This window comes from Paroedura picta, chromosome 1 (assembly GCF_049243985.1).
Source record: "Paroedura picta isolate Pp20150507F chromosome 1, Ppicta_v3.0, whole genome shotgun sequence".
NCBI classification, from domain to species: Eukaryota; Metazoa; Chordata; class Lepidosauria; order Squamata; family Gekkonidae; genus Paroedura; species Paroedura picta.
The window spans coordinates 485,299-508,620 of record NC_135369.1 but is presented as its reverse complement, the minus strand read 5'-3'; the positions used below and the strand labels follow the sequence as shown (position 1 = coordinate 508,620).

The following is a 23,322-nucleotide window of genomic DNA, read 5'->3' as shown; positions in this document are numbered from 1 at the left end:
AAAGGAAAAGCATGCCTACTGGATGGGGGATACGCTTCTAGGTAACACTGTGTGTGAACGAGACCTTGGGGTACTTGTGGATTGTAAACTAAACATGAGCAGGCAGTGTGATGCAGCGGTAAAAAAGGCGAATGCCATTTTGGACTGTATCAACAGGGGCATCACATCACAATCACAAGATGTCATAGTCCCATTGTATACGGCACTGGTCAGACCACACTGGGAGTACTGTGTGCAGTTCTGGAGGCCTCACTTCAAGAAGGACGTCGATAAAATTGAAAGGGTACAGAGGAGAGCGACGAGAATGATCTAGGGCCAAGGGACCAAGCCCTATGAAGATAGGTTGAGGGACTTGGGAATGTTCAGCCTGGAGAAAAGGAGGTTGAGAGGGGACATGATAGCCCTCTTTAAGTATTTGAAAGGTTGTCACTTGGAGGAGGGCAGGATGCTGTTTCTGCTGGCTGCAAAGGACATGCAGTAATGGGTTTAAACTACAAGTACAACGATATAGGCTAGATATCAGGAAAAAATTTTCACAGTCAGAGTAGTTCAGCAGTGGAATAGGCTGCCTAAGGAGGTGGTGAGCTCCCCCTCACTGGCAGTCTTCAAGCAAAGGTTGGATGCACACTTTTCTTGGATGCTTTAGGATGCTTAGGGCTGATCCTGCGTTGAGCAGGGGGTTGGACTAGATGGCCTGTATGGCCCCTTCCAACTCTATGATTCTATGAAAATCACTCTTCTTAGGGAAAATTTCATGGCCACCAATTCCTCCCAGTCTGTGTTCAACCTTATTTTCCTTCTTGTGTGAATTAGGCCACAGATACCAAAATGTCCCCCTCCCCTAATCCACATGGGGCAGTCACAGTACACAGGTGTCCACCCTACTCCTTCTGTCTCCATTTTTTCACTGTTGATAAAATGTTATTTGCCAACATGCTTCTTTCACTGCTGCTCCTTAGAAGAAGAACTGGATTTTGTACCCTCTTGTTTACTACCCAAACGAGTCTCAAAGCGATTTTCCAACCCTTTTTCCCTTTGTCTCCCCACAATAGACAACCTGTGAGGTATATGAGGCTGTGAGAGGTCTGAGAGAACTGGAAATGAGCCGCAGTGACCCAGCAGGCCTCAGTGTCTCAAAGCAGTTTCCAATCAAATCCCTTCCTCTCCCCATAGCAGACTCCCTGTGAGGGAGGTGGGATAGAGAGCCTCACATGGAAGCTGGCAACCCTAAGAAGAGGTCTCTCTGTGCACAGCAATCTTGACCTTAGTAAGGTTTTTTATACTGTATTTTTATTAGCCAAGCCAAGCTTGAAAAACGTCACTTTAGTTCCCATGTCTCTCCAGCCATTTACTTGTTCACTATTTACAATTTCATGCTGTAAATATTCTTTATTTAGATCTTCCCACACTTTCCAGACTCACAGGACTGATGCTGGTCTGTCTGTGCCCCAGAATACAAAAAGTTACTGATAAGGGCTGGCCATAGCCCAAAGCCCAGGAGGGACACACCTGTACCACTCCACCCTAACCATAGTCTGCAAGCCTCTACCATAGTCTCTAGATCGCTGCTCATCTCTAGATTATAATGATCAGCTCTGCAGGCAAAAATGGCTCCTTTGAACGCTGGACTCTGAGGCATTGTACGTTTTTGAAGTCCCACCTCCGAACCTCCAGGAATATTTCCAACCCAGGATTACCCAACCTCCAGGTGGGGCCTGGATAGCTCCTGGAATTACAGCTCATCTGCAGAGTACAAAGATCTGCTCCCCAGGCAGAAACGACTACTTTGGACAGGTTTGTGTTAGAGAAGAAACATTTAATGCTTCCCACACAGGTTGTTGAGTTGAAAGACTTGAGGCCTACTGCACAGAGTTGTTGTGCAGATGAAACAGGAGACAAAAGAACCCCCACAACAGCATCCAGTTTCATCTGCAGAATAATGCCGTGCAGTAGACCCCAAATCTGCAGAGAGTTGTGAAGAAGAAATATACATGGCTTGGCTATGTTTAACTTCTAGCAGCGAGGCCGGCCAGAGCAGTCTTTTAAGTGAGAAGGGGCTTTTCTGTGGCCTCCCTGTCAGCCAAATGTTTGGCAGAAGGGAAAAGCCCTCCCCCAAAAAGAAATGCCCACACTCATGCCCTCAGATTCTCCTGCATTGCTCTCAGAAACACCTCCCTCCCCTCAGTCAGGGGTTGTCAGAGGCTCTTTCGCAGCAGGCCTGAAGGGAGGGGGGAGGGAGAGCATTGACCAGCCTCCTGCTAGCTCTATCAGTGGTCTGAGCCAAAGGGAGGGAAGTTGTTGGACATGACAATTAGGACAGCCTTGGGGTGAAAAGGACTGGCACAGCATGTCGAAGCCTCTGTTCTCATGCCCCTCGGCAGCCGTACCAATCTCCTCTCCCTGCGGTGGACAGGGGAAAACTGGCAGTGATGTCTCCAGATTGCCCCTGGCTGGGCGGGCCCCGTCAGAACTTTGGCCCAATGACTGGGCCAAAGTCCTGAGTTGGCATGACCTGTCTGAGGCAGGGCCCAATCGGGATGCTCTTTGTGCATCCCGATTGGGCCCTGCCTCTGACAGGCCATGCCCACTCTCCGCCCACTTAGCCCTTAGCAAGTTATTATAACAGTGAGAACGCCATTTAGGCTGTTCTATCTCTGACCCCTGCAATGTTTTATGTGAACCGTCCTGAGCTGTATAAAAATCTAATAAATAAAAGCAGCCCTCCTGGAGTGCTCCCGTTTCAGCTTTCAAGAAAGATTCTGTTCTGAAGATGGGCCTTACCACTGAATCTAACCCCGCTTGCTCCAGGGAAGTCCTTCTCCCATCCCCTCCTGCCTGGGCCGTTGGGCTGGCGATGCTACCTGGGACTGAGCCTGGGACCCCCTGTGTGCCAAGCAGAGGCTCTTGCACTGAGCCATGGCCCCTCCCCCAATGAAGGGAAAGCACCACATCCTCTCCTGTACTGTGGTTTGACTCTTTTTAATCACCGTGGTTGATCTGTACAAAGTTGTTGTTTGAAAATATACAAATTGTACATTGTCCTGCCACCAGGTACTGTTCCTTCCCTCCCCGTCTCTCGTCAGGGGCATGATGGAAAGGCTAGCCACAGGAAGGTCTGCACCCCACACCCAGGGCAGCGCTCCGTTCCCTCCCCGGGACAGCAGGTGGCTTGGCTGAGGCAGAGAAGCTGGCGGGGGTTGGCTGAGAAGGCCCTTCTTGGGTGGGGTGAAGATGGAAAGGGGCAGGGAGACCCAGGAGACCCTCTGAGGCCGATGTGTGGACCCTTCTCCTCAAGCAAGAGCCTGCCAAAAGAGCTCTGCCTGCCTGGGGCTGCTGCCCTTTAGGGACGGAGAGCAGCCTGGCACACCTGGGAGGGAGGAGGGGCAGTGAGAAGGGCTGGGGGGGAAACCCCTCCTCTGCACAGCCAACCAGAGAAGCCTCGTGTGGAGGCATATCCCATCAAAGCCCTGTGTAGGGGACCCCCCCCACCCCCGAAGCCCCCAGCAGGGTCATGGGGGGGAAAGCCCCCCCCCATGGCTTTGGGCCAGGGTGCCTTCCTGCCGGGCAGTGCTGGGGACGGGGCACGGTGCTTCCTGTGGCCCAGAAAGGTCTGGCTAGCTGCCGGGCTCCGTCCTGGGGAAGGCCTCTGGCTTTCCTCCATGCCCCTCAGGACAGGAGCCCGGCAGGAGCTGGCCAGGCCAGGCCAGGCGGGGAGGGGCTGGGGGAGGGGGAAGAGGCCCTTTACGGGGCCTGATTCTCCCTCCTTGGGGGGAAGGTGTGGAATGGGGTGCCCAGGACACGGTGGGGATCTTTGCCTTAAAGGGGATCAATATAAAAAGACGTTCTTGTTCAGGGCTGGTGGCGCTCGGCCGCCATGAGTGGGCTGAGCACCCTGCTGCTGTGGTGGCCGCCTGTGTGACACTCGGGAGGGGGAGGGATGACACAGGGGGGACCCCAGGCAGGGCCTTCTCCGGGGCCAGCAGCTGCCGGCGGCCGCTTTTAATCATCGTCGTCGTCATCATCATCATCGTCGTCGTCATCATCGTCGTCGTCGTCGTCCTCTGTGTTGATCTCTCCCTCCAGCACGTCCTCAATCCAGTCCTCAAGCTCATCGGCCGAGGGCAGGTCGTCCTCATCGTCCATCTCCAGCCAGATGCTGTCGGCCTGCAGGGAGGGTGTTGCTACAGTGAGCAGGGGAGGTGGAGGGAGGGGCCTTGGCTTGATGCCCCTCTGATGGGGATTGAACCGGGGACCTCCTGCCTGCCCAGCAGAGGCTCTGCCCCTGAGCTCTGGCCCCTCCCCAGGGCTCTCCAGGGTCTCAGGCAGAGAAAGGTCTTCCCCATCCCCTCCTGCCTGGTCCTTTCAGCTGGAGATGCTGCCTGGGATTGAACCGGGGACCTCCTGCCGGCCCAGCAGAGGCTCTGCCCCTGAGCTCTGGCCCCTCCCCAGGGCTCTCCAGGGTCTCAGGCAGAGAAAGGTCTTCCCCCTCCCCTCCTGCCTGGTCCTTTCAGCTGGAGATGCTGCCTGGGATTGAACCGGGGACCTCCTGCCTGCCCAGCAGAGGCTCTGCCCCTGAGCTCTGCCCTCCCCCCCAGGGCTCTCCAGGGTCTCAGGCAGAGAAAGGTCTTCCCCATCCCCTCCTGCCTGGTCCTTTCAGCTGGAGATGCTGCCTGGGATTGAACCGGGGACCTCCTGCCTGCCCAGCAGAGGCTCTGCCCCTGAGCTCTGGCCCCTCCCCAGGGCTCTCCAGGGTCTCAGGCAGAGAAAGGCCTTCCCCATCCCCTCCTGCCTGGTCCTTTCAGCTGGAGATGCTGCCTGGGATTGAACCGGGGCCCTCCTGCCTGCCCAGCAGAGGCTCTGCCCCTGAGCTCTGGCCCCTCCCCATGGCTCTCCAGGGTCTCAGGCAGAGAAAGGTCTTCCCCATCCCCTCCTGCCTGGTCCTTTCAGCTGGAGATGCTGCCTGGGATTGAACCGGGGACCTCCTGCCTGCCCAGCAGAGGCTCTGCCCCTGAGCTCTGGCCCCTCCCCAGGGCTCTCCAGGGTCTCAGGCAGAGAAAGGTCTTCCCCATCCCCTCCTGCCTGGTCCTTTCAGCTGGAGAGGCTGCCTGGGATTGAACCGGGGACCTCCTGCCTGCCCAGCAGAGGCTCTGCCCCTGAGCTCTGGCCCCTCCCCAGGGCTCTCCAGGGTCTCAGGCAGAGAAAGGTCTTCCCCATCCCCTCCTGCCTGGTCCTTTCAGCTGGAGATGCTGCCTGGGATTGAACCGGGGACCTCCTGCCTGCCCAGCAGAGGCTCTGCCCCTGAGCTCTGGCCCCTCCCTAGGGCTCTCCAGGGTCTCAGGCAGAGAAAGGTCTTCCCCATCCCCTCCTGCCTGGTCCTTTCAGCTGGAGATGCTGCCTGGGATTGAACCGGGGACCTCCTGCCTGCCCAGCAGAGGCTCTGCCCCTGAGCTCTGGCCCCTCCCTAGGGCTCTCCAGGGTCTCAGGCAGAGAAAGGTCTTCCCCATCCCCTCCTGCCTGGTCCTTTCAGCTGGAGATGCTGCCTGGGATTGAACCGGGGACCTCCTGCCTGCCCAGCAGAGGCTCTGCCCCTGAGCTCTGGCCCTTCCCCAGGGCTCTCCAGGGTCTCAGGCAGAGAAAGGCCTTCCCCATCCCCTCCCGCCTGGTCCTTTCAGCTGGAGATGCTGCCTGGGATTGAACCGGGGACCTCCTGCCTGCCCAGCAGAGGCTCTGCCCCTGAGCTCTGGCCCTTCCCCAGGGCTCTCCAGGGTCTCAGGCAGAGAAAGGCCTTCCCCATCCCCTCCTGCCTGGTCCTTTCAGCTGGAGATGCTGCCTGGGATTGAACCGGGGACCTCCTGCCTGCCAAGCAGAGGCTCTGCCCCTGAGCTCTGGCCCCTCCCCAGGGCTCTCTAGGGTCTCAGGCAGAGAAAGGTCTTCCCCATCCCCTCCTGCCTGGTCCTTTCAGCTGGAGATGCTGCCTGGGATTGAACCGGGGACCTCCTGCCTGCCAAGCAGAGGCTCTGCCCCTGAGCTCTGGCCCCTCCCCAGGGCTCTCCAGGGTCTCAGGCAGAGAAAGGTCTTCCCCATTCCCTCCTGCCTGGTCCTTTCAGCTGGAGATGCTGCCTGGGATTGAACCGGGGACCTCCTGCCTGCCCAGCAGAGGCTCTGCCCCTGAGCTTGGGCCCCTCCCCAGGGCTCTCCAGGGTCTCAGGCAGAGAAAGGTCTTCCCCATCCCCTCCTGCCTGGTCCTTTCAGCTGGAGATGCTGCCTGGGATTGAACCGGGGACCTCCTGCCTGCCCAGCAGAGGCTCTGCCCCTGAGCTCTGGCCCCTCCCCAGGGCTCTCCAGGGTCTCAGGCAGAGAAAGGTCTTCCCCATCCCCTCCTGCCTGGTCCTTTCAGCTGGAGATGCTGCCTGGGATTGAACCAGGGACCTCCTGCCTGCCCAGCAGAGGCTCTGCCCCTGAGCTCTGGCCCCTCCCCAGGGCTCTCCAGGGTCTCAGGCAGAGAAAGGTCTTCCCCATCCCCTCCTGCCTGGTCCTTTCAGCTGGAGATGCTGCCTGGGATTGAACCGGGGACCTCCTGCCTGCCCAGCAGAGGCTCTGCCCCTGAGCTCTGGCCCCTCCCCAGGGCTCTCCAGGGTCTCAGGCAGAGAAAGGTCTTCCCCATCCCCTCCTGCCTGGTCCTTTCAGCTGGAGATGCTGCCTGGGATTGAACCGGGGACCTCCTGCCTGCCCAGCAGAGGCTCTGCCCCTGAGCTCTGGCCCCTCCCCAGGGCTCTCCAGTGTCTCAGGCAGGGAAAGGTCTTCCCCATCCCCTCCTGCCTGGTCCTTTCAGCTGGAGATGCTGCCTGGGATTGAACCGGGGACCTCCTGCCTGCCCAGCAGAGGCTCTGCCCCTGAGCTCTGGCCCCTCCCCAGGGCTCTCCAGGGTCTCAGGCAGGGAAAGGTCTTCCCCATCCCCTCCTGCCTGGTCCTTTCAGCTGGAGATGCTGCCTGGGATTGAACCAGGGACCTCCTGCCTGCCCAGCAGAGGCTCTGGCCCCTCCCCAGGGCTCTCCAGGGTCTCAGGCAGAGAAAGGTCTTCCCCATCCCCTCCGGCCTGGTCCTTTTTAAGCGGAGATGCTGCCTGGGATCGAACCGGGGACCTCCTGCCTGCCCAGCAGAGGCTCTGCCCCTGAGCTCTGGCCCCTCCCCAGGGCTCTCCAGGGTCTCAGCAGAGAAAGGTCTTCCCCATCCCCTCCTGCCTGGTCCTTTCAGCTGGAGATGCTGCCTGGGATTGAACCGGGGACCTCCTGCCTGCCCAGCAGAGGCTCTGCCCCTGAGCTCTGGCCCCTCCCCAGGGCTCTCCAGGGTCTCAGCAGAGAAAGGTCTTCCCCATCCCCTCCTGCCTGGTCCTTTCAGCTGGAGATGCTGCCTGGGATTGAACCGGGGCCCTCCTGCCTGCCCAGCAGAGGCTCTGCCCCTGAGCTCTGGCCCCTCCCCAGGGTTCTCCAGGGTCTCAGGCAGAGAAAGGTCTTCCCCATCCCCTCCTGCCTGGTCCTTTCAGCTGGAGATGCTGCCTGGGATTGAACCGGGGACCTCCTGCCTGCCCAGCAGAGGCTCTGCCCCTGAGCTCTGGCCCCTCCCCAGGGCTCTCCAGGGTCTCAGGCAGAGAAAGGTCTTCCCCATCCCCTCCTGCCTGGTCCTTTCAGCTGGAGATGCTGCCTGGGATTGAACCGGGGACCTCCTGCCTGCCCAGCAGAGGCTCTGCCCCTGAGCTCTGGCCCCTCCCCAGGGCTCTCCATGGTGTCAGGCAGAGAAAGGTCTTCCCCATCCCCTCCTGCGTGGTCCTTTCAGCTGGAGATGCTGCCTGGGATTGAACCGGGGACCTCCTGCCTGCCAAGCAGAGGCTCTGCCCCTGAGCTCTGGCCCCTCCCCAGGGCTCTCCAGGGTCTCAGGCAGAGAAAGGCCTTCCCCATCCCCTCCTGCCTGGTCCTTTCAGCTGGAGATGCTGCCTGGGATTGAACCGGGGACCTCCTGCCTGCTCAGCAGAGTCTCTGTCCCTGAGCTCTGGCCCCCTCCCCAGGGCTCTCCAGGGTCTCAGGCAGAGAAAGGTCTTCCCCATCCCCTCCTGCCTGGTCCTTTCAGCTGGAGATGCTGCCTGGGATTGAACCGGGGACCTCCTGCCTGCCCAGCAGAGGCTCTGCCCCTGAGCTCTGGCCCCTCCCCAGGGCTCTCCAGGGTCTCAGGCAGAGAAAGGTCTTCCCCATCCCCTCCTGCCTGGTCCTTTCAGCTGGAGATGCTGCCTGGGATTGAACCGGGGACCTCCTGCCTGCCCAGCAGAGGCTCTGCCCCTGAGCCACAGCCTGTCCCCGTCGGCTTAGACCCCCTCCCCCCTCTCAGGAGAGAAAGGAACCTGGGGCTTCTCTGGGGGCAAACGTAGCTGTTCAGGCAGGGTTGTGTCGGAAGCCGCAAGAGTCCATTGCCGAGCAAGATATGTGTATGGAGTTCTTGCAGAACACAACTGGGCCCATTTGTTTGGAAGGAAGTCCGGCTTGGACTGCCGCTTGTAGGTGGTTTCGGGGTTGGGGGTGGCGGAATCCCAACATCTCCTCATCAGAAAGGCGGGCCTTAAAAGCAGCCTTCAGGGCCTGGGCTCTGCCTTGGGGGGTAGGAGGCTGCCCGGCCGGCCAAAGAACCTGGGCAGATGGTGCTGGAAGGGAACCCACGGGCCATCTAGTCTAGCCCTCTGCACGATGCAGAAATTCAAAGCGACTCCCCTCCCCCCGGCACCTCTCCAGTGGCCCCTTGTGGCACAGGAGTGCAGGCAGGGCGAGTGGCGGCCATTTCCCTGCCCCCCTTGTGCCCCAGAGCACGGTGGGTACTCACGTCCGTTACATTGACAACCCCAATCTGAGGCCGGTTCAGGTCAATGTCGAAAGTCTTCTCCCAGTAGGGGATCAGCTGTTGAGAGCAGAAGGAGGAGGGGGAGAAGGGGGAGGACTGAGCGCCCTGCCTGCAGGCAGGCCCCCTCCCTTCCCGCCATTCCCCAGGACAGGGACAGGGGTCAGCAGGGGCCAGGTGGGCACTGGAATGCCTCTAGAAATAGTCTTGTCGAGCCTCAGCTTCTCTTTCCGTGGGCAGCAAAACAACCACCCCCCCCCCCGCACCCCATGGAGCTGGCCCCATGGGGGAGAGGAAACCACTGGGTTATTCTTTAGCTTTTATGGCTTTCCCCAAATGCCCCTCCTCAGACTCACTTTGGCTTTTCTGCGTGAGACTCAGCCACACAGGGGGGCAAGGTTTTAAAATCAGCCCTGCCGTGGGTGGGCAGCGCAGCTCCCTGCAGGAGGAAGCCAGAGAGGGGAACGGCCCACTTGGCCCCATCACCGGGTCTAACCCGAATAAAGCCTTGGGTGGGAGCCGGGAGGGGATCCGGGGCCGCTCTCGGAGGGGGGGCATGGTCCCCCACGCCCCCCAGCCTCCCTCCCAAGCCCACGGGGGCTCCTCACCAGAGGGAAGTCCTCGGGGTCGATCCAGATGATACTCAGGTCAGGGTTGTCCGTGTTGTCTTGGGCCACATCCTTCAAGATCTCCAGGAACTCGTAGCCGTCTGCGGCCGGAGAGGGCGGGAGGAGAGGGGGGTCAGCGAGGCGGGGGCCGGCAGGGCACCCCACAAGGAGGCCGGCTTTCTCCTCTCCAGCCAGCAGGACTCCCGCTCGGCTAGCCCCGGGGGAGGGGGGTGACCGTCCCCAAGATTTCTATGGCCCTCCAGTGGGAGAGCTGATGCCAGGCAGAGCCCTGGACACATGTCCTGCATGTGCCTCTCTGGGACAACGTTGCCTTAATCCGTGAGAAGCAAAAGTCAATGCCAGTGGTCAAACAGGCGAGGGAGGGAGCTAGAGGGAGGGAGGGAGGGGGGTCAACCCCTCCCCCCGTGGCCTGAGGCCACCAGAGCGCTGGCCTGGGGCCACTTACCGGGGTCGTCTTCCTCCGCGAAGGCCACGATGTGGATGCCATCGATGTCGTCTTCCTGGAGGGGAGAGTCAAGGGGGGAGGGGGTGAGTGGTCACCCTCCAGACAGGGGGCAGAGGCCTGGGGGGGGGGGCAGGGAGGCACCCAGATGGTGCCAGGGGGTCCAGGAATCAGAGGAGGGACTGACACAGAATGCCTCCCCTGCAGGGCTGGACCTGCCTCAGCAGGAAGTGGTGCCCAACTCTCCACCCAGATCTTGTCGTCCTTCAGGTACATCTATGTGCTGTGGGGCTGAGCCCCAGGGCAAGGGGCCCCAATGGCCTGGGGCTGACAGTGCATCCCAGGGGGCACAATGTCTGCGGCCGGAGAGAGCGGGACGAGAGGGCGGTCAGCGAGGCGGGGGCCGGCAGGGAGCAGCTGTGCCGGCCTGCCAGAGGACAGCATGATTCGTCTCCAGGAATACCTTTGAGACCAATCAGAGATTTGGGGACAGGTGCTCTTGGCAGGTGTCTGGCAGAGGGAGCTTCGGTGCTGGTCACTGCTGCCCCCACTGACTGTCCCGCTGCCCCTGCCAGGGGTCCCTTCCCACCAGCAACGGCAGATTTCTGGTTTGCCCCCTCCCCTCCACGGTGAGAGAGGTGGCCCATGGACCCTGGCTCACCCCTACAAGGGGCTCTGGGTTGTGCTCTCCCCGGCCTCCTTCCAGGTGGGCTACCTGCCCGCCCACCTTTCAGGGCCCTGCCCACACTGCCCCCTCCTTCCCTCCCATGGACGTACCCAGGTTTCAAACATGCTGTCTGGCTGGAGTTTTCTTAGGGTTGGCCTGCAAGAAATGGACACAGAGAAGGACACCTGAAGAAGGAAGCCCAGAGGAGGGAGGTGGCTGCTTTTGGGCAAGGGGCTTCCGCTGCCGGCCTCACCCAGTGAAGGGAGCCAGGAAGGCCTCCTGTAAGTGGGCGGCCGGCCCAGAGAACCTGCAGGACCCGTGGTCAGGCAGGGAGGGGCGCATGGGGCGCGGCCAGGAGATAAAGCTGGAGGAGGGACTGAGGCCGGGGGTCTCCTGGGGTGGGGGGCAGCCAGAGGTAGGGCCAGGCCCCCAGGTGGTTGGAGAGGGGGTGAGGTGGGGGGTGTTCCAGCTGTGCCCGGTGGTCCCAGGCACCCCATAGAAGGGGGCCATCAGCTTGTCGCCCACACGCTTGGGGGGGGGGGGGGGCTGAACGGATAAGGGCTCCCTCCCTGCCCATGTGTGGCTGAGTCACCACCGTGCCACTTCTTCCGAGAGGGACGTGGAAGGGACGTTTCACGGGGACATCTTAGGGAGGGGCCTGGGAAGCAGCCCCCTCTGGGCAGGCAGGCAGGCAGCAGCAGAAAGCGCGCGGGGGGGGGGGGGAGGGAATGAGACCCCAGCATTGTGTGGCAGAGGGGAACAAGCGGCCAAGCCCAGAGGGGGGGGGGGGTGGTGGTGGTGGTGGAGAGGGGCTGCCATGGCAACCCAGCCCCAATGCCATGCGATGCCCGTGCCAGGAGGCGGAGGAGAAGGGATGGCGCTGGGCTGACTGGGCCACAAAGGGGAAAATAATACTGCCCCCCCCGCCCCCCGCCCCTGCCCTGCCAATGGGTCTGCCCAGAGACAGAGGAGAGGGAGCCCTGGGAGGGAGCCTCCTGGACAGGCAGCTTTGGGGGGGGGGGCTCTCTGAGGTCCCTCCCCTCCCCTCCCCAGACTTCCCCTTGTTGGTGGCCCTCCGGGATTATGGCACAACCTCTCCAGGGAGTTCTGCCTGCCCCCCCCCCCCTTCATTTTGGACTGAGCTTGGCTGATTTCCTTTCTTGGCAGACCAAACGGGAGTTTTTACATTGTGGGCTTCGTTGGCATCGTGAGCTGCATTAAGTTCTGACGGGTCGAAAGGTGGCTATTAAATAAATAAATAAATCTCACCCCCCTCCCTGAGATCGCCCCCCCCCAATACCCCCAGACCCGGCTGCCCTATGGCTTCCCAGCCTCTGGGAGAAACCAGAAGAACAAGCAGCAGACTGCCCCTGAATCTGGAGGCTCCCCTCAATCAGCACGGCTGGCAGCCACGGACAGACTCCTCTTCCGGGAATCTTCTTCTGTGGCCATCGCTACATCCTCAGGAAGCAAATTCTACATTTTACTCCCTCCTCCCCCTGCAGCTACCTGGGCAACCTTGGGCCAGTCACAGCCCTGATAGTGCTGTTCTGACTGAGCAATCCTTTCAGAGCTCTCTCAGCACCACCTCCCTCCCAGCGTGTCTGTTGTGGGGAGAAGAAGGGAAGGCCGGGCAGTGGGATATAAAAAGTGGCTCCAGCTTTTCAAGCCGTGCCTGCTCACCCCCCCCCGTCCCCCTCCCCCCGGGCGGCTGTCCTCACCTCTTGTGCTCCTCCAGGAACTGCATGATCTCTTCCTCGCTGTTGGGCTTGTCTGGGATGGTCACGGGCTCCTCCATGAAGGGCTCGTAGTAATCGATCTCATTCAGTTTGAGAGACAATTTCTTGGCCACCTGCGGAGAGGAGAGGGAGGGAGGGGCAGAGGGGCTCTAAGGAAGGAGGGGGAGGAACGGGCTGCTCCCCCTTCCCCTTCCCGGGCTTGACCCCCTGCCATCCAAGTGGGGAAGGTGTGTGCGTGTGCGTGTGTGTTTGTGTGTGTTTGTGTGTGTGTGTGTGTGGGGGGGTAAAGGTGAAAGTGTCAGGCTGGGATCCCCCTGGGCACCCTTCGGCCAGTCCCCCTTCCAAACTGGGGCCAGTGTGGTGTAGTGGTGAAGAGGGGCAGGTGCTGGTCTGGCGAGCTGGGTGTGGGCAGCCCTGGCTAGTATTTGGAAGGGTGACCTCGGGAGGGGCAGGCCGGGGCAAGCCGACCCTCCACATCTCCCGCCTTGACCTGCTCAGGCCAAGACTAGCTCAGAAGGGAAGCACGCTTGGTCCTGGTCAGTGCTTGGGTGGGAGACACCCCCGCCCCACCCCTCCCCTCCCCTCCCCTCCCCTCCCCTCCCCTCCCTTCCCCTCCCCTCCCCTCCCCTCCCCAGGAGTACAAGGTTGGCCCCTCTTGCCTCGGACACCCCCACGGCTGTGATTCGGTGGCACTCAGAACTCCTCACCCCCCCCAACACAGCCACGTACCTTGCTGTCAAAGGTGGCAAAGAAAGGGATGTAGGGGTGGAATTCCTCTGCAGCATCTATGTAGGCCTTGTAATCTGCAGGGGGGGGGAGGAGGAGGAGGACGTCAGCCCCGCCTTCTCTGCAAAACCAGCCCCAGCTCAGGGAGGAATGCAGCCAGCTGAAGCCCCAGAAGGGCCAAGCCAGCCACTGAAAGAGATGCCACGGAAAGAGAGGCAGCAAGGGATGACACTGGCAGCTCCACAGCCACAGAGGTGGAGGGTCTGCGGAAAGCAAGATGAGGGAAGGGGAGCCAGGCTCATGCCCCAAAGTCGGAGGGGCTCCATCCTTCTGTGCCCAGAATGGTGGTCACCAAAAGAAAGTGGTGACTGTGAGACACTCTGTCAGTCTGGCTCACAGGCCTCGCACATGAAGCTGGTTTTGGGCCCGTAATACGGAGTGGGAAAGAGGGCAGGAGGAAGAGGGTGGCTGGCTGATACATGTCTTCTTCCGTGGCCCAGAAGCCACCTGGCATAAGAACATCAGAAGAGCCCTGCTGGGTCAGGCCAGGGAGGGTCCCTCCAGTCCAGCCTCCCGTCTCACCCAGGGGCCAGCCAGTTCCTCTGCAGGGCCAGCTACAGGGCAGAGAGGCCCAGGCCTTCCCCTGAGAAGACCCTCAGAAGAGCCCTGCTGGGTCAGGCCAGGGAGGGTCCCTCCAGCCCAGCCTCCCGTCTCACCCAGGGGCCAGCCAGTTGCTCTGCAGGGCCAGCCACGGGGCAGAGAGGGCGAGGCCTTCCCCTGAGAAGACCCTCAGAGGAGCCCTGCTGGGTCAGGCCAGGGAGGGTCCCTCCAATCCAGCCTCCCATCTCACCCAGGGGCCAGCCAGTTCCTCTGCAGGGCCAGCCACAGGGCAGAGAGGCCGAGGCCTTCCCCTGAGAAGACCCTCAGAAGAGCCCTGCTGGGTCAGGCCAGGGAGGGTCCCTCCAGTCCAGCCTCCCGCCTCACCCAGGGGCCAGCCAGTTCCTCTGCAGGGCCAGCCACAGGGCAGAGAGGCCGAGGCCTTCCCCCGAGAAGACCCTCAGAAGAGCCCTGCTGGGTCAGGCCAGGGAGGGTCCCTCCAGTCCAGCCTCCCGTCTCCCCCAGGGGCCAGCCAGTTCCTCTGCAGGGCCAGCCACAGGGCAGAGAGGCCGAGGCCTTCCCCCGAGAAGACCCTCAGAAGAACCCTGCTGGGTCAGGCCAGGGAGGGTCCCTCCAGTCCAGCCTCCCGTCTCACCCAGGGGCCAGCCAGTTCCCCTGCAGGGCCAGCCACAGGGCAGAGAGGCCGAGGCCTTCCCCTGAGAAGACCCTCAGAAGAGCCCTGCTGGGTCAGGCCAGGGAGGGTCCCTCCAGTCCAGCCTCCCGCCTCACCCAGGGGCCAGCCAGTTCCTCTGCAGGGCCAGCCACAGGGCAGAGAGGCCTCGGCCTTCCCCCGAGAAGACCCTCAGAAGATCTGCTGGGTCAGGCCAGGGAGGGTCCCTCCAGTCCAGCCTCCTGTCTCCCCCAGGGGCCAGCCAGTTCCTCTGCAGGGCCAGCCACAGGGCAGAGAGGCCGAGGCCTTCCCCCGAGAAGACCCTCAGAAGAGCCCTGCTGGGTCAGGCCAGGGAGGGTCCCTCCAGTCCAGCCTCCCGTCTCACCCAGGGGCCAGCCAGTTCCTCTGCAGGGCCAGCCACAGGGCAGAGAGGCCGAGGCCTTCCCCTGAGGAGACCCTCAGAAGAGCCCTGCTGGGTCAGGCCAGGGAGGGTCTCCCCAGTCCAGCCTCCCGTCTCACCCAGGGGCCAGCCAGTTCCCCTGCAGGGCCAGCCACAGGGCAGAGAGGCCGAGGCCTTCCCCTGAGAAGACTCTCAGAAGAGCCCTGCGGGGTCAGGCCAGGGAGGGTCTCTCCAGTCCAGCCTCCCGTCTCACCCAGGGGCCAGCCAGTTCCCCTGCAGGGCCAGCCACAGGGCAGAGAGGCCGAGGCCTTCCCCTGAGAAGACCCTCAGAAGAGCCCTGCTGGGTCAGGCCAGGGAGGGTCCCTCCAGTCCAGCCTCCCGCCTCACCCAGGGGCCAGCCAGTTCCTCTGCAGGGCCAGCCACAGGGCAGAGAGGCCGAGGCCTTCCCCTGAGGAGACCCTCAGAAGAGCCCTGCTGGGTCAGGCCAGGGAGGGTCCCTCCAGTCCAGCCTCCCATCTCACCTAGGAGCCAGCCAGTTCCTCTGCAGGGCCAGCCACAGGGCAGAGGGGCCGAGGCCTTCCCCTGAGAAGACCCTCAGAAGAGCCCTGCTGGGTCAGGCCAGGGAGGGTCCCTCCAGTCCAGCCTCCCATCTCACCCAGGGGCCAGCCAGTTCCTCTGCAGGGCCAGCCACAGGGCAGAGAGGCCGAGGCCTTCCCCTGAGAAGACCCTCGGAAGAACCCTGCTGGGTCAGGCCAGGGAGGGTCCCTCCAGTCCAGCCTCCCATCTCACCCAGGGGCCAGCCAGTTCCTCTGCAGGGCCAGCCACAGGGCAGGGAGGCCGAGGCCTTCCCCTGGGAAGACCCTCGGAAGAGCCCTGCTGGGTCAGGCCAGGGAGGGTCCCTCCAGTCCAGCCTCCCGTCTCACCCAGGGGCCAGCCAGTTCCTCTGCAGGGCCAGCCACAGGGCAGAGAGGCCGAGGCCTTCCCCTGAGGTTGCCTCCTGGCTCTGGACTTCAGAGGTTTAGTGCTTCTGAATGTGGAGAACCCCATCAGCCCCATTGTATATTATCCATGGTAGGGTTACTTGGATGGGTGGTATAAAAAGCTGATAAAATAAATAAATCCCCTTGGCAGGCTGTTTCTTCTTGTGGCCCTCACTCCATCCTCGGGCCGCAGATTCCACATCTGAGTCACTCATGGGGTCGCCCCTGCGAGCCGCCCAGCCCCACGCCCCCCCTCCCCCCGCCCTGCTGCACGTACGTTCGGAGTCTTCGTTCTTGAAGTAGCCGATGAGTTTGGGCTCGTCTTCTATGTTCTCAAAGGCCTCCAGCTCGTGATCTCCCTCGATGAACTCTACCGGGTCCTCCAGCACCTGCCGGGGAATACCAAGCGCTGAGCGGTCAGAGGCCGGAGGGACCCCGCCCAGCGCCCTTCCCTGAGGCCCACCGCGGGTGCTGGAAAGGCCTGGTGAGGAGGCCCCGAGGACAAAGGAGGTGGGGCGGGGGAAGAGCCAAGGCATGCGCAGGAGGACATTAAGAGCGGCAGGATCCCCATTTGGGAGTCCCAAGTGGAGCTCCTCGTGGCCGGGACTGGGCAGGAAGCCATACTTCCACCTCGCCTTCTTGGGCAGGGACGGGGAGAAGGCTGAGGAAGCCCCCAGCCGCCCATGATCCTGCAGGAGCCACAAATGTCCAACTGCCCGTCAAAATCATAGAGCTGGGAGGGCCCTTAGAGGCCATTTGGCTCAGCCCACAGCCTTCTGGGCATCTCTCTGGCTGTTCCCCTGAGCAATTAGGCAAGACCTTGCAGGGCGAGGAGGGAAAGGAAGGAAGGAGGGATACAAAAGTCGGTCACGTGGCACGTAGCCACCAGCCAGGGCACTTACGTCCAGCAGGAATTCCACCAGGGTGTCGGCTGAGAACTCTCCATCGTACTCGATTACCTCGTCCTCCTTGAAGACGTAGACGCTGTCTTCCTCGGTCAGCCCTGCAGGGGGAGGGGGAGGTGGCCACAGCCTAAGGCGCCAGCAGAAGGCCCACCAGGCCCTGGAAAGCACCCCAGTGCTCCCTCTTGCAAGTCCCGTGGGGAGGGGGCCTGGCTGGGGCTCCAGAGCTCACTCTTGCAAGTCCCGTGGGGAGGGGGCCTGGCTGGGGCTCCAGAGCTCACTCTTGCAAGTCCTGTGGGGAGGGGGCCTGGCTGGGGCTCCAGAGCTCCCTCTTGCAAGTCCCGTGGGGAGGGGGCCTGGCTGGGGTTCCAGAGCTCACTCTTGCAAGTCCCGTGGGGAGGGGGCCTGGCTGGGGCTCCAGAGCTCACTCTTGCAAGTCCCGTGGGGAGGGGGCCTGGCTGCGGCTCCAGAGCTCCCTCTTACAAGTCCCGTGGGGAGGGGGCCTGGCTGGGGCTCCAGAGTTCACTCTTGCAAGTCCCGTGGGGAGGGGGCCTGGCTGGGGCTGCAGAGCTCACTCTTGCAAGTCCCGTGGGGAGGGGGCCTGGCTGGGGCTCCAGAGCTCACTCTTGCAAGTCCCGTGGGGAGGGGGCCTGGCTGGGGCTCCAGAGCTCACTCTTGCAAGTCCCGTGGGGAGGGGGCCTGGCTAGGGCTCCAGAGCTCCCTTTTGCAAGTCTTGTGGGGAGGGGGCCTGGCTGGGGCTCCAGAGCTCCCTCTTGCAAGTCCCGTGGGGAGGGGGCCTGGCTGGGGCTCCAGAACTCACTCTTGCAAGTCCCGTGGGGAGGGGGTCTGGCTGGGGCTCCAGAGCTCACTTGCAAATCCCGTGGGGAGGGGGCCTGGCTGGGGCTCCAGAGCTCCCTCTTGCAAGTCCTGTGGGGAGAGGGCCTGGCTGGGGCTCCAGAGCTCCCTCTTGCAAGTCCCGTGGGGAGGGGGCCTGGCTGGGGCTCCAGAGCTCACTCTTGCAAGTCCCGTGGGGAGGGGGCCTGGCTGGGGCTCCAGAGCTCCCTCTTGCAAGTCCCTTGGGGAGGGGGCCTGGCTGGGGCTGCAGAGCTCCCTCTTGCAAGTCCCGTGCGGAGGGGGCCTGGCTGGGGCTCCAGAGCTCCCTCTTGCCGGTCCTGTGGGTGCCCCCCTTTCACCCTAGGCCTCTGGTCTGGGTGGGACTCCCAAGTCCTCCCTGGGTCCTAGTGGGAGTTGGGGGGGGGCTGTTGAGGAACTCCTGGAGACTGGAGGATGGGACTTGAGGAGAACAGGTACATCAGTGGGGCACGGAGTCCTAGAGTGCCCCCTCCAATGCGTCCGTTCTCTCCAGGGGAACTGATCTCTGTGGCCTGGAGAGGAGCTGTAATACTAGGCTGGCCACCCAGCAGCCTGTCTCGGGTCTCCTGCTGATTTGCCAGCCTTGCTCAGCCCCTGCCGGGGTGGGTGGGGTGGAGGGGTGGGGGCACTCTGGCACCTTGTCAGCCCTCCCAGTGCTCTCCCCCCCCCCACACAGCATGGGCTTGTCTGCTCCTTGGCCTTTTGTGCAAGGGGAAGGCTCCCCACAGCACCCCTTCCCTCCCTCCCTCCCTCCCCCCTCCCTCCCTGCCTCCCTCCCAGCATTCACCACCCGCTCTGGGTACCTAGTTTTTTGGCCACGGCCGCGTCCTTCTCGGCATCCACCAGGCCAAAGCCCACCCCTTTATCTTCCAGGACTTGGGCTGCTAACTAGGAAGAAGATGCAGACGGCGGAGACCAGAGGAAGAGACGGAGACAGAGAGAGAAGGAGAGAGAGAGAGAGAGAATGCAGCCCTTTCAGAGAGCGTCATGGGGGGGGGAGAGGGCAGAGCAGCGGGCAACTGGGGCAACTGGGACAACTGGGGCAACTGGGACAAGTGGGGCAACTGGGGCCCAGGCTGGCAGGAAAGGCACCGCCTCCTGCACCTTTCCTGATCCCGCAAGGCTAGTGCTTGGTGGCTAGGGGGTACAAGTAACGCCATCTGCACATGGTCAGAGGCACTCACCCTTGGACCTGAGGTGAGGCTTTGCCACGCAAACCCAGCAGGGCCTTTTGAGAAGAAGGAAGAAACGGGAGGCCGTGGGGAGGCCCAGCTGGGTCTTAGTGCAGAACTTTGCTGCAGAGGGCTGTCCTCATCCCTTTTAGGGCGAACCCCATCCCCGATATCTCCCAGCACCAGCAGCCCCCCGCCCACACTGCCAGAGACATGGCATCCAATTCCAGACGCCTGACACGGGCCATCGACTGCCAGCTCTGGCATCTTGGCGAGGGCAGGCATGTGAGTCATATTCAGTGGAGACCCAGCCACAATTCAGGGGCCAATCAGCCATAGGCATCTCCAGGCTCCCTACTGTACCCAGGCACCCCCCCTCCCCCGCTGCCCACATGCAGCCAGGGCCTGGTCCAAGGGGGTGTGTTTTGGCCTCCAGCAGCCACCCACCCTTGGCTGTGCACCCAGGATTTCCTGAGCAGGTTATCGAACATCGGGGCAATTTGAGCTCCGGCCTGCAGAAGCACTGCCGGAGGAGACCCCCAAGAACAACGGGGGTCCCAGAGAGGGGTGTCCGGTGCCCTCAAACACGCTGCTGGCACTCAGAGCAGGAGGAGGGTGGCTGCCGCTCAGGGGCCTCTGGCTGCAGCTGTCCAAGGCGGTCCAGTCCCTGTCTTGGAATGGCGCCCCCCCCCCCATTCTTGCCAACCCACCGGGAACAGCAGACTTCCGCAGATATTTTGGGAGTGGAGGTGACTTCACGCCCAAGCCGTCTTGGGATTGTGCTCTCAGCAGCCGGTGGGCTCCATCCAGAGGCACACCAGCCATGCCGAAGGACCAGGACAGGCTGCGGATCCCTGGGCCCACCTGCCCCCCCCCCAGGAGTACTCGGAGCGAGGGCAGCCAACCGGGGCACCCTGGGGCCAGGGCACGGGAGAGGATTCGCCATCTGGCAACTAAGGAGAACCTGGGAAAGGCACTGGGTCCCCAAAGGGGAGGCTGTCAGAAAAGGGCCTCAGGAGGCAGGCAGGCAGGCAGGCTTGGGCAGATGTGCCAACTGCAAGGGTTTGGTGGCAGCCACCCCCCCCCCCCCGCCTTTCCTGTCCCCTCTCAGCTGGCAGGAGGGCTCAGGCAGGCCGGCAGGGACACAAGGCACCCCTTGGAGCAGAAGCAACAGCCCCTCCTCAGCTCCCCCCCCCCCCCGCTTGTCCAGAGAGCCCACTGAGATGCCTGCTCCAGCCGGCCTCTTTGGGAGCCCTCGTCCTCGGGGGGAGGGGAGGGGGCTCTGTCCCACCAAGACCCTCCCCGCTCTGCCTCTGGGATATTCCGGGGGCCGCTCAGCCCATTTTATGGCCTCACTGAGGGTTTCTTTCCTGGCCGTCCTAACGGGGGATGTCCAGTTGTGGGTCTGGAGATTTTTAAAGAAATCTCTGCTGCCCAAGTCACCTGGCAGCTTAACAACTGGAAGTCACCTGGCAGCTTAACAACATTTCACTGCGGGAAATGAACCCAGACGGCCCCAAGGACGGCACCAGGAGGAAGCCCAGCAGAGACGCCCTGGCTGGGGGTCGGGGAGGGATGGGGCTGGAGAAACCCTGGGCCCCTCCAATTTTGCCACCTCCCCCCTGGCCCCCTTGGAGCACTCCAGCCCCTTCATCCTCTCCTTGGCGGGGGGGGGGGGGCAGTGTGACTTCCCTCCAGGGAGTCTGCCCGGCATGCTCAGGGTCGAGTCCTTGGGAGGACGTGGTCCGCAGACCTGGGCTTCTGGCTGGAATGCTGTCCTGTCCACCCCCCACCCCCCCGACTGGCAAGGAAACTATTCCAGGCCTCTAAGGACGACGCAAGGGTGAGATTCTCTTTCCTGCCCCAGCAAGACTCCGATTACAGGTGCCTGATCTAGCCAGTTGCTGGGGGAGGGAGGCTGCAAGACCCCCCCCCCCCCGCCGTGGGACACACACACCAGTCCTGGGAAGGGGAGCAGGCATCCTCCTGAAGAGCCCTTCTCCAGTTGGGCCCTGGGCTGGCTGGGGGGACTTGCGATGGCTCTTTCCTTTCCCCCCGCCCCACTTGGTCCTTCCTGCCCCAGAGGGGCCGGGGACCTAACTGGGGATCTTCTGCATGCAGGGCGGGTGTCAGACGGGACCACGAGGCCCTGCAGATTATGCTGGGGGGGGGGGGAGGTTTAGCACCATCGCACAGCAGTCTGATGGGGGCAGACCCCCCCTCCCTGCCATTGCCTACTTTGCCCAGAGTCTGGCCCAGAGCAACCTAGGCGCTGGCAGGGCAGTCCAGAAGCAGCAGAAGGGACCCTCTCCCCCTGCCCTCCCCAAGGCCACTTTCACACATGAGCAGATCCCACCAGCCCCTGGGCCTCCCTCCATCCCTCCGGCTTCCTGTTGTCTCCTGCTCTTTGCCCAAGAGGCAGGCAGCAGCTGCACTGGTGGAGTCCACCCGGTTCTGCAGCCACCTGCAGGGTGGGTCAGGTGCAGCCCTACTGGGCCAGACAAGCCAGCTGAGTGACCCGGCTGCTGTAGACCCCTCTGCAAATTATAGAATCACAGAATCCTAGAGTTGGAAGGGGCCATACAGGGCATCTAGTCCAACCCCCTGCTCAACGCAGGATCAGCCCAGAGCATCCTAAAGCATCCAAGAGAAGTGTGCATCCAACCCCTGTCCCCTCTACCTTTGTCCCCCACCCAACCCTGTCTCTGCTGCTTCCCAGGTCTCCCCTCGACTTCCTCTGCTTCATTTCTGGGGCCCCAAAGCCGGCTGGTGCTGGGACAGGGGTCGCATTCACTCCACGCCTGCCCAGTCCCCCCCCCCCGGCCACCAGGTTGCCAGCTCCAGATCGGGAAATTTGCGGCTGGAGCCAGGTGAGGGGGGGGGGGAGCTTGGTGAGGCGCAGCTGGCCCTGGAGGCCTCCCTTCTTCGCAGGGAGCTGGCTGGCATCCTCCCGGGCGTTCCCCTCCCTGGGGGGCCCTTGCCGCCCCCGTGAGCTTTACCTCCAGGATCAGCTCCTCCATCTCGAACTGCCGCTGGGAGGCCTTGTTGTCCTCGACGGGCTCGTGGTAGAGGAGGGCCAGCACCTCGTACTTCTTGAGGACGGCCTTGTAGTTCTTGGCGTTGACGTCCACCACCCGGTCGATGCCGTCGTATTCCGGGAAATCCAGCCCATCCTCACCCTGGGCCAGGGGGCCGGCCACGGCCAGCAGCAGGACGGCCAGCACCAGCCGGAGGCCCTTCATCCTGATCCGGCGGCGGGGAGACTTCGGAAAGGAAGGGGTGCCCGGAGCCCAGGGGGAGAGAGAGAGAGGGAGAGGTGGTCCTGTGGTCCGTGGTCCTTCCCCCTCCCCTGTGGACGAAGAGGTCAAAGGACCCCAAAAGATGGTCTCTCTTGGTTCTTGCCGCCGCCTTTTTTCTTTCTCCCCCTCCTTCTTGCTTTCTTTCTTTCTTTCTTTCCTTCTTTCCTTCCTTCCTTCCTTCCTTTCTTCTTCCCCTCCCTCTCTCCTGCCTCGTCTGCTCCCTGCCTCTCTTTAAGGTGGCTGGTGGGGCAGGGAACCAGAGTGGACGTCTTGGCTCTCTGCTGACACAGGAGGAGGCCAGGCGAGCTGGGGGAGGGGGGCCCCTGCTCCGGGGTGGTGACAGCCACGCCAAGGGGTGCAATGCTTCACAAGCAAGGGGGGGAGTGACAGGCCGGCCATAAAAGCAGCTGGAGGGGGAGGGCCCAGGGGCCAGGGGGCTGGCGCTCTCCGAGGCATTTGGCACTGCCGGACACCCCACCCCTCCGCTCCCTGCCTATATATGTATATGGGTGATCCAGAGCTGCCGCGGGCACAGGGCTCCCTGACCTGGGCAGCTGCGATCCCTAAACCTTGGGGAACTGGGTGCTGCGGGAGAGGCCTGCACACGTGCCCATGTGTGTGCTTGTGCATGTGTGCATGTTGTGTGTATGTTTGTGTGGGGGCTGGATAGAAGGCTGCTCTTCTGGAGACCCCAAATCCCCTCCGTGAGCTCTCCCCCAAGCCCCCTCCCTCCTGCTGTCCTCTCTGCCTTGACTTCTCATGGCCTAAATTTGACGGCATTTTCTTATCGCCTTATTAAGAAAGGGGGACAGGCAAAGAGGCCGGTGGAAAAAGGGGGGCTCCAAGTGAAGGAGGGCAGGCTAAAAATAAGAGGAGATGAGTCGGAGGTAAATCAAGATGGGCTTTTGCGGAGGGAAGGGTAATTAGAGAGCCGGCAGGGCGGGGAGATGCTGTACAGCCCTGTCGGTGGATTTTTCAGGGCTCTTGGATTACACAAGGCTGGTTAGGTAAGAATGGATGTGGATCGGTGTGTGCACTTGGCGGGGGGTGGGGGGGTGGGGGGTCAGACTTAGATCATTGTCTGCCGTGGGCCTTGGCCCTTCATACGGACCCTGCATGCGGCTGTCCAGCCAGCCCACGTCACTCCCGTGGTCCCTGCCAAATTCTGGACACCGATGGCCTCAGCCAGCGAGGGAAAGCGTCTTGCCGTTCTCCTGCACGCCACAAGGAAAGGCAGGAGAGGAGGCCAAAGACTATGCAACAAACAACATCCATGAAGCACCAGCGGTGGTGGTGGTGGGGGGGGGGGTTGAAGGCGGGATCCCCACAGCTCTGTCCAGGGATGA

General features: G+C 62.3%; 1 protein-coding gene across 1 annotated transcript; it reads right to left on the bottom strand.

Annotated features, from left to right (window-relative positions):
- Window positions 1–2,963: 2,963 nt before the first annotated feature.
- Window positions 2,964–21,934, bottom strand: LOC143827939 (calsequestrin-1-like). The gene is made up of 11 exons (XM_077318077.1): window positions 21,677–21,934; window positions 18,309–18,393; window positions 16,633–16,733; window positions 16,008–16,119; window positions 13,087–13,160; window positions 12,340–12,470; window positions 10,729–10,774; window positions 9,955–10,009; window positions 9,489–9,589; window positions 8,866–8,940; window positions 2,964–4,164 (listed from the first exon to the last, which is right to left on the bottom strand). The coding sequence occupies exons 1-11, from the start codon at window positions 21,917–21,919 to the stop codon at window positions 4,000–4,002; spliced, it is 1,188 nt and encodes a 395-aa protein (XP_077174192.1). The 5' UTR covers window positions 21,920–21,934; the 3' UTR covers window positions 2,964–3,999.
- Between the last annotated feature and the right edge of the window lie 1,388 nt (window positions 21,935–23,322).